General features: G+C 45.3%; 1 protein-coding gene across 3 annotated transcripts in view; it reads right to left on the bottom strand.

Annotated features, from left to right (window-relative positions):
- The window catches only part of arhgap21b (Rho GTPase activating protein 21b), a 30,700-nt gene that overhangs the window by 5,096 nt on the left and 12,016 nt on the right, over nt 1-13,588 (bottom strand). For all 3 annotated transcript variants that reach the window (XM_080837018.1, XM_080837019.1, XM_080837020.1), the window contains 15 exons: nt 9,845-9,991; nt 9,287-9,389; nt 8,971-9,016; nt 8,646-8,771; nt 7,591-7,890; nt 6,803-6,864; nt 6,597-6,667; nt 6,202-6,341; nt 5,626-5,784; nt 4,936-5,014; nt 4,586-4,659; nt 4,404-4,493; nt 3,961-4,086; nt 3,795-3,836; nt 2,012-2,114 (listed from right to left, as the gene is read on the bottom strand). In XM_080837018.1, coding sequence (XP_080693144.1) covers nt 2,012-2,114; nt 3,795-3,836; nt 3,961-4,086; nt 4,404-4,493; nt 4,586-4,659; nt 4,936-5,014; nt 5,626-5,784; nt 6,202-6,341; nt 6,597-6,667; nt 6,803-6,864; nt 7,591-7,890; nt 8,646-8,771; nt 8,971-9,016; nt 9,287-9,389; nt 9,845-9,991 — 1,668 coding nt within the window. The remainder of the gene's footprint in view (nt 1-2,011; nt 2,115-3,794; nt 3,837-3,960; nt 4,087-4,403; nt 4,494-4,585; nt 4,660-4,935; nt 5,015-5,625; nt 5,785-6,201; nt 6,342-6,596; nt 6,668-6,802; nt 6,865-7,590; nt 7,891-8,645; nt 8,772-8,970; nt 9,017-9,286; nt 9,390-9,844; nt 9,992-13,588) is intronic.

Here is a 13,588-nt window from a genome sequence, read left to right as displayed (position 1 = left end):
GGAGGAGCTGTGGGGGTTGGCCATGTGTCTACACTCCCCTCCAATGACTGACCTCACACTGTTCAACAAACAAGGTCAACAAACTCACGCTCCCCTGAAGACAACTAAAAGTCCACTTGACCCATGCTTGCAGCAAGGCGTGCTGGCTGCAGGTTTGGAGAGCCTATGTCAGCAGTGCTGTTATATGACTATGAGAGAGGCCAGGCCTTCTCGTCCTGGGACTAACTGGACACAGTCCTCCAAGGTAACTGAAGGGTAGGTAAGGTGAGCAGCCAGGGCAGGGCAGGTCAGGTCTTAGAGCAAGACTACTAGAGGTGGAAAGGGACGCATGCATGAGGCCGAGATACTGAGGGGCCTTCCAACACTCTCCAGACTACAGTGGATACACCAGTCTTGTTCCCTCCATTAGACTCACCCTCTCTCCAACCAGCCTCTATATCTCCAGCTTTCTGTAGCTTGCTGTTCACCTCCTTTACAAGCCAACTGCAAGTGGACGGCCTCAAACTGTCTTCTCTCTCTCTCTCTCTCTCTGTCTAGGTGTGAAGCCAGTTGAGCCCCCCACACTCCCCCACACATCGTTTTTGGGTTTTTTGAGACAGCATGACAGTTATGCCACATGACGGTTGGGGTGGCGGGCCCCCGGCCGACCATACCGTGCTAGTTCTCCCCGCGGTAGGCTTCAGGAGACAGCGATAGGGCGCAAGAGAAGAGGCTGTTTTCAGACACGGCACACACCAGCACAGCACCGACTCTTGTATCCTTCACAACACATTTGGCTTCTCTTTTGGGTAATGTTTTTAAAACATATGGTGTGTGTGTGTGCGTGAGGTCAACGTGCAAGCACAAGACGACAAAAAACAAAAATATCCACTTCTGTGTTTTTCTTTTCTTGTTTGTTGTTTTGTTCTTTTTTGTTTGTTTGTTTGTTTGTTTATTTGTCATTTTCTTTTATTCTTTTTTTACATTTTTTTTTACATCTTTGTCCCTCCCAGCCCCCATCCGAATTCTCCACCAGTGTGGTATGAAAGAAAATCCACAAGAAGCTTTACAGGAAGTGAGGGTTGCGGCAGACTAGGCAGCTACAATGCGGACAACACTCCTCCTTTCTGCTACAGTCCCAGCTGTCCACCATAGATATTACAGAGTCCACCAGTGACATCACCGAGTGGTAGGTAGCTCCGCCCACTTGGCCTGTGTCAAGAGTGGGAATGATGGGTGAGCAGCGCTGGACAGGGACAGGGGAGAAAGAACACTGCAGACAAGATGGGTCAGACGGGTCAAGAACACGGCACGATTCGGGTAAGTACTTCAAAAGCTTTTGGCAGGCACTCTTTTTGTTGTTATGTTTCCCCCCCCCCCCCCTAAAATGTTGTCATTTTCGACTTTTCATTTGGGAAAGACTCTGCCGACTGAAAAGGGAGGTGGGGGTAAGAACAGAACGTAACACAAAAGGAGGAGTATAGGCTGTAATCAGGGTTGGGGTGTTTGGGGGGGGGGCAAAAGCTGAAGAGGAGGACTGGCATGCATGAAGGGGAAAATAAGGAGAAAAATACTCAACGGAAGAGGAGGAAGAACAAAGAAATGAGAAATTATGACGGGGCGATGAGAGGACGTCCACAGAGGCCAAACCAAACCAATGGGAAAGAAACAGAACAGAAACCCAACACAGGGGCTACAGATCTTCACATGAATGCACTATTTTCATCAATTTTTCATATGGATGTTGCTTCAAAAACTGCCCAGTGAAAAATTGCAAAAATAGTATTGGGTGGCTTCAGCCCAAAAGCTTGTGTACTTAAGACATTTTATAGAGCGAAATGTAGAACTGAATGTTAATCTTCCGAAGGACTCTTGGTCACACAAGTGTATAACCACACATGCACAGCCATCACTCAGACTCAACACAGCTACTGAAACTACTCGTCCCGTCCCTTCCTTTCTGTGCTGTACTCCCTGACTGACATGCACTGGCCTAACACACAGCCTGGGGGAGAGGCACTGCTGGTGTTACCTGACACTTCTCCTGCAGAGGCGGCGGTGCGGCCGATGTTGGGGAGCAGGTGGTCAATGTTGGGGACAGGTTGGGACTGCACCGCGCTGTCCAGCTCCACCGCCTGAGGGACAACAACAGCACAGTCATCAATCACACGCGACCTCATTCACTGACTGCACACCTACAGGCATCACCTGCAGGGCACAGCACCCAAACAGGTTTGCCCCCGATGACTTATGGTTCACAGTTATTGCCGTTATGTTTACGATGCTAGGACACACAAGGATAACGTGAGCGAGATACAATATGTTCCGAAGACCATGTGAGAGCACAGACAGTATTGCCAACATTGTGGTGTGCCAATCTGTACTCAATGGTTCCAAAATTAGTATTTTCCCCAGTAAATTAGTATTTTTCCTTAAGTGAAATCTGTACTGCGTTAATGGGTGCAACGGGCTAAATGTTGATATGTACTTGTAAAAGAAACAATATTTTGGCATTCAGCCTACAAACGTAGACTCATAGACTTTAAGCTCACTTTGAGAGGGTCTCTCTTTTCTTAATCACGTGAATTTGGCTGTGTCATAGTGTATTTTGGCAAACTTTTCATATTATGGTGGAAGTATCTCATATTTTATAAGTTTCTGTACACAAAATGCAACCCTTATAAAATAAAATCAAGGTGACTTTCTCAGTCAGGGTCATGCCACTGGACTGGGTCTCAAAACCCATTGACAGCAGACTATTATTCCCCTGGACTTGGGTGCTGGCTGTTTTGTGTTTGATGGCAGACATGTGTGTCTTAACATCATAGAGTCCACTATGGGCAATGCTAAATGTGGACCGACATATAGTGCAAAAGGCATTACTGGTAGACACAGGACTTCAACAAATAGAAGTGTATTCCTTGGTATCTGGGAGAAAGTCTGATTCCTAGGAAATGGCTTCTTTTTTTTCAGCCATAATTTTAGATTGTAACGTTGCATGCTATATTCGATCACGTATAAAAAATGAGAAAGTGTTCGTCCACAAAAGATTGAGCTAAATGAAAAGACTCAGTATGGCAAATTGAGCGAAGTAAGAAAGGAGCTCGATTATACGGAATACCGTCAAGTGGAAAGTACTGGTAGACAACGCCCAGAAGAGCAGTGACAGCAGCGGTGCTCGTGTCAGTTTGTTGCCACGGGGATGACAACAAATGCGATCTGTTCCAACTTCAGTCTTTTGCCTAAGTCTTTTCATTTAGCTCACTCTTTTGACAGAAATATACCTTGATTCGACTGAAATTCTGCGTTGACCATTCGTATTTGTGTTTGAAAAATATATCGCTCGAGTCAAGAAAGTTTTATTCTTGATCAGTAGTTTAATATCCTTTGATTGGGGTACCATATTAAGCAGTAGTTGATTAAAAACAATCACAGAAACGTACCCAAATATGTTGGTGGTGGCCATTTGTAAACTAAAAGCAGATGCGACAAGTTAACTTTACCATCAACGTCAAAAGTAAATACTCTTCCCGTGTCGCTGCAGCTATAATATCGACCAATCAGCTCAAGCGTATATCACGTCGGTCAAAACAAGAATAGGGCCCTCCGCGTTCGTAAGCAGGAAGCCAAATCATGACACATTTTTGCTTATTTCTGGACTTACCGCAAATATTCTATTCATTAAATAATATTGCAAGTTGACCCTAAATTCGTATGAATGAGTCATTATATTCGTATCGCCGTATTTCCACCACATTTTCGTATTAATACGGATCAATTCGTACGAGTTGGCATCACTGCACAGAGATACATACTATTGGTTCCTCCTCTCCTTCTTCATTGAAGAACCAGTCACACTAGAAGAGAGAGAGAGAGAGAGAGATAGAGGGAGTCAGTCCTGCACATACTACACTAGCAGCACTGAGTGCTGGGACAATGAGACAGAGACGAACAAAGACGGACGAATGGACACGTCCTCACATGCTGGATGAGGGTCTCTACTATCTTGTACTGGTCTGGCATGTGAGTGACCATGTGGGTCATGTTGTCGTCTGATGTCCGCACCAGTGTGGGGCCAAAGACAATGGCCAAGTTCCGTGGCTCCATCTGTGTATGTAGAGACGCGAACACACACACACAAACACACACACACACACACACACACACACACACGAGGTGAATCCTTCACATACATTATGCACAAATGTTCTCAGCTCAAAACAAGCTTGTAATGTTTCAATGTTGTTAACAAGGCATTTGTGTTCATTCACTTGGCATTCTTGATCAAAGCAACTAATAACTTTGAAAACGGGCACATTTTATCAAGCCCATGATTGCTCTTCCTCAGGGGCAAACCCAGCTCTATAGGTGGGGCCCTCACTGCCACTGAGGATGCTTTCCTGCCAGTGCATTTTTCCCCCTACCTTATTCTTCTCGCAGTTCTCAGACACGGCCTTCAGATGCCCCGAGAGGTACTTGAGGGTTTCATAGTGATGGTCTGGCAACTCATGGATCTGGAGTGGAGAATAAGGGGCACGCATAAATCTACAGCTCAGCAGCGGCCTGCGGTATGATCCCTTACTATGGGGGTTTGTGTGAAACGTACCAGCCTTTTTAGCTCTTTCAGCCTTTTAACAGCATCTGGTGTCCTGTTGGCATCGATAAAATCTTCATATTTCTCTGCAAGCATAAGGAAGGGTGGGGATGCATAGATCAGAACAGAACGATCACTAAACAACATATATATTCTAAATATTTTCAACAGCTTTTTCACAGATTCTCCAGCAGGGGGCATAGTTTTACAACATGAGTAATATATCAAGATATCAAGATATCATATTCTGTACTATTTAATTTCTCTATTTGCAACATAGCATTTGTTCCAAATTCTTCTACAAAAATATATACATTACACCCTTAAGCATCTAAAAATTAAGTGATTTTTGGGGAGCGTACCATTTGTAAACAATGGTTCCGGAAGCTTCCTAAAGAAGGATTTCAGGAGGCTGCTGATTACATTGAGGTCCCGCCATTTCTGAAAGAAAACCAACAAGATTTAGTGAGCACCTAGCCAGCATGAACTGTGGCCATACATGATGACAAGACAGAAATTGACATGCTACATGTGCCTTTCATTACATCCCAATGAATAACAAGAATGGCCAGCATGGCGTCATCCACTGACGTCACAAAGAAATGAAGCCTAAATTGAAAGGCCATATTGCCAACAGTAAGTGCTTCTTGGAGCCAGAGCATTCAGTAAACACAAAACCAGCCAGGTCCTCCCAGAACCAACCATATTCGGTTAAATCTTCGCCATTTTGAGTTCCTTCTGGTGTCTTCACTTTTGACATGAGCATACATCTTGATACCTCTTTAAAGTACATTTATCAATCACTAAACCACTATCTGTGCATTAATTAATCAATCACTAAACCACTATCTGTGATTAATCAAATCACTTAACAACTGCCTGTGGCCAAACCTGTACTTTAACAAATATTGCATTACATATGAGACACAACCGCCACATTCCAAAGCAGGTCAACAGTGGCATGTGAAAGTGAAGATGTTGCCTATACGAGACATTCCCAGCCCTCTGAATCACTCTGGCTCTGCTGTGTGGAGCCACTGAGAGCCACTCACATCCTCCTCGATGTCGATGTCGCCCATGCCTTTGGTGTCCAGCTCCTCCTGCATGCTGGAGATGGCGGCGTTGTTGCCGGGCACACGGTAGATGCCCGTGTAGTCCAGCCCTCGCTCCTCCACCAGCTTACAGCACACCTCCACGATGAGCGGCACAAACTACAGAAACACACACACACACACACACACAGAATCACATACACACACATGGACACAGACACACACAAACACACACACCGAAAAACACACAGCAAAACACACACACACACACACACACACACACACACATCCAATGAAGTATCAGAAATGCTTCTTATTCATTAAAATACACTCTGTTACACACAACCACTCAAATACAGTACATTTGTGTGGACATGTGCTATTATGTAACTTAAGATCATAAATATTCAATATGCCTTGTGGCAGACTGACATTTAATGAAGCACTGCACACACTTATCGGTTCTGGCTGCACATACAACACTTGGCATTTCTGCACAACAGCCCCTAGTTTCCCTTCTATTCCACACACACACACAAACACACACACACACACACACACACACACAGGTCTTACTCTGTTCATCCGTGCAGGGGGACAGTTGTCCAGGCGCACCCCAAAGGTGATCCCAGCCGTGGGCTTCTTCTCAGTCTTTCTCATAAGGCCGGGGATCCCCCTCCTCCAAGCAGCTTTGTCTCGCGGGGGGCTGGAGTCATCTGATGCACGCACGCACACACACGCGCGCACACACACACACACACACACACACACACACACACACACAGAGAGAGAGACAGATGTGTTAACACTTCAGAGATATGGAGATTTATATATATAATCAAGAGTGAAGAAACAGGAAAGAGACATGAGTGTGAGCATGTCTATGAGGAGCTGTGTGTTAGAATGAGAGTGAGATGCCAGTGTGTGTCTGCGGGAGAGGAAAGGACCGGAAGGGCGTCACTGAGTGTTACCTTTACTGTAGCTCTTTCTGTCCTCGTATTTGGGGGAGTGGGGGCTTTGACTCTTGCTCTTGCTAGGACCACTGCAACACAATCACACACACACAAGCATAAACACACATTAATTGAAGGCCTCTCAACATCAAAAAACTCAAATCACTATGAAGCAATGTCTTCAAACACGGCGCACACATATGGAGGCCACATGTGCTGATTACCTCATCAGGGTGTACTCTCTGATCTTGCGGTTGATCAGGTCTGTGCTCGTCATTGTCGCGTTCTAAAACAGGGGCAGAGACAGAGTTCAGCTGAAGCACATGTGCACACATGCACACCCACCCATCCACCCCCCCCCCCCCCACACACACACACACACACCTAACAGGATCACTGGCATCTGCCTTACACTAATAAAGTTGCATTTAAAGTCTGTTACGCAACGCTCTCTCTCTACTTGTGCATACAACTTCTGAAGTAAATATTCATGGGAATTCACTTAATCCTGCATAATCTCCTCTGCCCATCTCCTACTGATCTCTTTCACTGATAGTACATGCCTCATGACTGCACATTGGGGGTTGTATAGTGAGTATATACAATGGGACATAATATTTATCATATATCTAGGGAATGTTCCTGCATGACAGTCACATGCATTTCTCATTCCCGGGGGCTCATGTTGTATACCACCGGGTGAGTAATGTCTAGTGGCGTGTGTAAAACAATGTCAAAATGGCCGTGTGGCATCTTTTACTGTGCTGACATTTTCCTTTACTGTGACGACATAAGACAACACAATACATCAGACACATTTTGTGTTTATCAAAGTGAAAAACTGCTCTTTGAATTTTCCATCAATGCTTTTAAAGTTCTGTCTACGCTAAGAAAGCTTTTACTGATGTAACCACTGAATTACTTGAGAACAGGTGTCATGTAATTTCTTTCATCTGTGCAGGCAGTCAGTATTTATGCCCCCAGCAGGGAGCACTAATGAGCCTGAGCTCACCTCTTCGTCCAGGTTGCTGTTCTCCTGGATGACGCGGATCCAGGACAGCATGTCGTCCCGGCTCTCGGCCTGGCACAGGTACTCGCAGTCTGACGTGGTCAGCCGCAGCACGTTCTTGCGCTTGGTTTCGCTGTAGGAAATGTCAATCAGGCAGGCCTTGATGCTGATTGGCTGGGGCACCTCTTCGAGTTGAGAGTTGGCGTGGGCCAGGCACTCCTTCTTCTCCCTGTAGAGGTAGAGGGAGTGGCCACGCAGTACCGAATACATCTGTTTCCACCCCCGGGTCCCGCCTCCCACACGCTAGAGAGGAAGTAGAAAAAGATCTGTCAAACTTAATTCAATTCAATTTGAAACACTGTTGGGACTGGACTCATGTAGGGACAGACCAACAAGACAACTGGACACAGTCCTATATGTCTTTGTACCACGACATCAGAGTTGGAAAACTGACCAGAACTGTATTTCCCTTAAGCGTTGTTGAGCAACCACCGTGGAGACCAGGAGATGTGAGTAAAGAAACTGGCTGACGTGCAATAGATTCATAGATTCACCTCTATGACAAACTACTGGACGTCTCAGGACATTCCTACTTGCAATAAATAATCTTAATTTCCCATTTAGCCAACGGCATTTGCCCGTCACCAAACACAAGCCTTACCATAATAAACTAAGGTAAATGTGCGATTTCTAGCCGTATTGGTTTCTAAAATGCACTGACTGATGGTCAGAACGAGAGGGAGAGAGTTATTATCACAGGTGCCCACATTTCATGGGAAGCCTTAAAACCCCCCGACGGCACACCCCCTGGTGCCCCAGGTTATCGCACACGCTGCCAGAGAGAAGAGAGACCTGATTAGTTTAAGCTTTTCTGGACCGCAGCTACCCACAAAACACTTCACTTCACTTTTAATGACTAAGACACCAAGGAAGCTCTCTGGGTATCTGAGCATGGGATACAGGGATGGCGGGGGAAAGGGCTAGATAAGAGTGCCAAGCTGTTTATCAGCTCCGAGTGCTTAACAGCACAGACGGCACGTGAGCGGGGAAGTTTATACCTTGTTCTTGTCTGTGTTCAGCTGCCTGAAGTTCAACCATCCCTCCTTTGAAGAGTCACCGAAGACGTCTGAGGACGAGTCTCTCCTAGAGCCCGAGTCTTCAGAGGACTTATGTCCATCCACAGCCTGATCCACCCACACACACACACACACACACACACACACACAAACACAAAAACAAACAAACAAACCTTATTTTTTTTCTATATCACATTAAGAAAAAACATAATTGCAGACGGATAAAGAAGGACAGCGGACATTTAAAGGCACTGTGCCTGTACCCTTTTGTGGCTGTAAACCTTCAAGGGACTGGGAGATATCTTACCTTACGGAACACCTTCAGACTGGGCATGTGTTTAGAGGAGGAGCGTCTAGGGAGAGATAAACAAACAGAGCTAAGCAAACCAGACTACACACTCACACACACACACACTAGAACAACACACACAACACACACACTAGAACTACACACAACACACTACTAGAACAACAAACAACACACTAATAGAACTACACACAACACACTAATAGAACTACACACAACACTCTAATAGAACTACACACAAACACACACACGCACACACACAAACACACACACGCACACGCACTACTATAGCTCTACACAACACTACTAGTCTCACCCTCTGCCCTCATCTCTATAGTTGTCCAGGCCTTCATCATAGGACTTCGACCGCTCCGTCTTCGTCCCATTCTGGGATTCCAGGATGGCATTTTTGAGAGATTCTTGATTCAGAGACAATAAACAAACAGGGGTAAGACGGGGCAGGAGTGTCGTCACGGTGACTATGCTTGACGTTAGCTGGAAGAGAACAAACACTACAGATACGGTGGTCTTAAGAGAAGCAGTACGTCAACAGGTCAGTGGTGAAGATTCACAGTCCTTGATGAACTATTTTTAATGTCATGTCTGTTCATTGTACAAACAGACAACGAATATAAACACAAGTAACAGTTACACAGAAAATATAATGCAAACAAAAGAAAAGACCGAATAAGCAGGCCAAAGAGGGGAACAGAGATAGCATTTTCTGAAATAGAAACCAGCACATACAAAGGGGGACAGAGGGGACACACACACAGAAGGCAGCAAAACAAAGTACAAGACAATAAATAAATAAAACGCAATCGTCTGGATAATGAGGACAACCCAGAGCATATTCATCAGGGGTGAGATTTACCTTGGTCATGTGACAGCTGTCGGCGTATGAGGGGGGATGAGGCGGTAGGGCTGGGCGTGGCACCAATGGGGGCTGAAGTGCCAGAGATCACCACAGAAGCTGGAATGTGCGCGGCATCACGGTCGACGCTAGGGCTCGCAGGCTCGTCTGGAAGCAGAGCGAGGAATAGACACAGTCAATATTACATTCCACTACAGGTGGTATTATAGTTGTCTACAGTGTTACAGTACGTCATGCCACCCCCTGAATTTTGCAATTAAGCATACGAATTTCCAAGAATGTAAGCTGTCAGAGAATTCAACATCAGTTCCCAGTAGTCTGCTTGAATTTCTTGCCTAAAATTACCACATGAGATAGCTAAGTAAACAGCAAACTGCAAACGTTTTGAATATTCTGATTTAGAACCATGTCCGATTTTGAAATGGAACAGATATAATATATATTTCTGGCTAATGTTGGACATTTTTGGGCTGATCCAAGTTTGCCCTTGCACACAATGGAAAGCTCCACGAGCAAACACAGTTGAGTGACACACCCCTACACAGGTAGGTGACGCACCACTACACAGGTAGGTGACGCACCCCTACACAGGTAGGTGACGCACACCTGCACAGTAGACTAGGTCTTCTGTGTCCAAGTTATGTTCCCATTCAAAATGTCGTGCCATGTACCAGGATAACCCTCAAGCCGGAAAATGTCAACAAGCTGGTGAACCTGGCTAAGAACTTTGAGGGATAATGGCTATTTAACAGTTATTAATCGTTTCAATTTCCTGTTATTTCAGTCATGAAGAGTAATTCGTGCTAGTAATTAGGGGCTTCATAATGATTATTGTTTTCTTGTAACTGTTCATTTAGAGAAACTCTTTTAAGGCATGTGTCATGTTCATAATGTTAATGAAAAACATAGTTTTCATTCCTTTATCTTTCTTGATCTTCTTACTCATTTCAATGTTTCTTTTTTTAATTAAATATTTTTGAAATGCATTATTTCGGTGCTGTTGCTACTGGGAAGATGTTTGGACTTGATGAAAAGACCATGATATAATACCAATACCATCCATACAGTTTAAAATACCGTAATATACATTTGAGTTCATATACTCCTTACTGAATCAACAGTAGCAGTAGAAGAAGTCATGAGAACGCAACTGGGATTGGAACTTCTGTGTGATTAGAAAATGACAAAGGCAGACAAGAAATCAGTAATAAATCAGAGTATTAGCGTGTGAAATTTAGATTTGGACGGTGCCCTCTGAGTGTAGACCTGGCTAAGGGGTGCAGGGCCAGTGGTCATACAGGCCTCTTAGGCGCACACGTGGCCATGTCTCCTCACAATGGTACAAATCAGTATATTGAGAAGATGAATTCCAAACAAATTCTCCGAAGCATGAGCCTTGACTAAGAAAGTCAGACAGCCCCGTGGCGCCATCTCGAATGACACAGGAATACGTCACCATACCATGACTAACAATCCTCCACAAAGGGCACTAAATACACAGCACAATGAGCCTTTACAAATGTAAACTGCACTGCACAAGCTCCGTCTACCATGAAAACCGTTTTGGGTTCCCACTGGTTGGTAAACAAGAACTCGACAAGATGAAAAGGTTTACAGAACAAACTTTCCCAGTTGTCGATTCGTTATCTTAAAGGCTTAATCTTAGAGAGATGAGCTTACAGTTTTTTTTTTTTTTGGTGTTCCACCTGAAATTGGGGCTTAGAGAGACAGGATATGGAGATATCACTTTTCCTACCCTCAGTGGAGTCAAAACATTGCTCAGCTCAGCCAAAACAAAATCTCAATAGAAAACAACTTATTAGGTTAGTTTTCGTAAAACGTCAGCACTGCAGACTACCATCCCAGCAGAAAAGGCAAAATTGTCAGTGCAGTGCAGAGAAAATGAGGACATACTTTGTCCCCTCTCCAGAAATTTGACATGTCCCGTTTCTGTGAGAACCAAAAAGTTCCCAACTCCTCTGCAGCCCGAAGCCTAAAAAAGCTCTATGGGATGCCAGGGGGCCAGCGGATCTAAAATTAAAGTGGATGGCCTAGTTCCGGGCCTGTCCTACCTCTCAAAAAGGGACGAAGGGAAGGTGTGCAAAGTCCCCCAGGCTTCTGGAAGGAACTCGTCTCCACACCAAAGACTCTTGTTTTGTATCTGCAGAGCCTTTAGGCTCCAAAAACACCATTTCAGGGCTACACACAGACGGACATATTCCTAATCATTTCTATGCACTGTAAACGTTGTTCACCCCACCGTTGGGAGAGTCAAGGTCCTCCAGATGCAAGTAGATCTTCTGGCACTCTGTGCAGGACGAGCACCAGCCCGCGTCGCCCATCCAGGACCAGGGCAGATGCCACAATCGCTCCGCTAGCAGCATGTCCTCGCACCGCTCCCAAATAACAGCAACCGCTAACACCAGAAGCCACCTTTTCTGTTTATGTTCAGACTGCCTGCAGAAAGCCATGGCTTCACAGCCACGGCAGCAGAGCGAACTTTAACCCTTCATTCTGGTGGTGAAATATGAGCACAGCAAAGAGAATACAAGTGCATAGAAAGGCTGTAGAGCGCACTCCGCCAGCTTGTATTCCTTCACCACAACATTTAGTGGTGGTTGCTTTAAAAATGGTTGAGGTTAAATCCATCACAATGATTGGGACCTTCGCCTTGGGATCGGATGTGCACAAAAAAACTACTGCTGTGGTTTCCTCAAGGCTACTCTCTCTACCAAAATAGCCTCCTCTTTGTATCAAAATCCATTCTGAGCAATCCAGGCAGCGTTGGATTTCAATGGGGAGAGGCAGCATCAATTCATGTTTCCAGTGCTACAAGTCAAAAAACACCACCGAGAGCCACAGAGAAAAACTGTGTGAATTATCCTTGAAGGTCTTCTTCAGCTTCACCGGCTAGCGCCCAGCAGCAGTGTTGGAGGGAGCTGGGGAGAGTGACCTCACGCAGTGGGGCGAGACTACTGGGAGACGAGCAGTGAAACAAGCTATTGATGGGCGCCAGGGCCGTTGGCTCTGAGTCTCTTTTGTCCCATGAGCCACCACTGGACCCAGTATGCCCCGTGTGACGGGAGCTTTGTGTGTTCACACCTGCTGCCCCTCAGGCTGGGGTCCAGCTGCCTTAGACAGTTGAGCTGTGCCAGCATGCTGAAGACAGCCCCAGTGCGAGGATAATGTAACAGCTATACAGCGGCTGTCAAATTCAAACAAAATAGCAAGCTTTAAAGCTTTGATGTGCCGTGAGACAAGACATCTGTAGTTGTTGATGGTCGTGCTACGCAGGGCTTGAGACTAACTTTTTGGCTTAGGAGCACTGTGCTCCTAACCCAGAAAAATTGGGAGCACCAGCAAATATCTAGGCGCACCACTATAAAAGGCGTGCTGGAAAACCGTTATTCTGTCACTTCCGGGTTTATAAAATAGCTTAAAGTCCTCAGAGTGCGGTCGTTTTTCAAGGTAGAAGGTTGCCTAAAAATGTGTACGCCAGCTCCCTCCGACAACTGTAAATTGTAAACAAAGATGACTGACCACACTCCGGTTACAGGTGTGGTGTTTTTTTTTTTTTAAGTTACCGGGAAATAGACACTGTACTATCCGATAACACCGTTATTGTAACCAGTAATAATGGTTGATGTGATTTGTGAGGCGTCAGTCAGCCAACTTTCTAACACTAGCACATTAGCCTTACGTTCTTTCAGCTTACCAACGTCACATGTTATATTACATGCTATC

The sequence above is a fragment of the Sprattus sprattus genome (genome assembly GCF_963457725.1).
Source record: "Sprattus sprattus genome assembly, chromosome: 4".
NCBI lineage: Eukaryota > Metazoa > Chordata > Actinopteri > Clupeiformes > Clupeidae > Sprattus > Sprattus sprattus.
The sequence above is the reverse complement of the archived record's forward strand: the minus strand, read 5'-3'. Positions and strand labels throughout refer to the sequence as shown.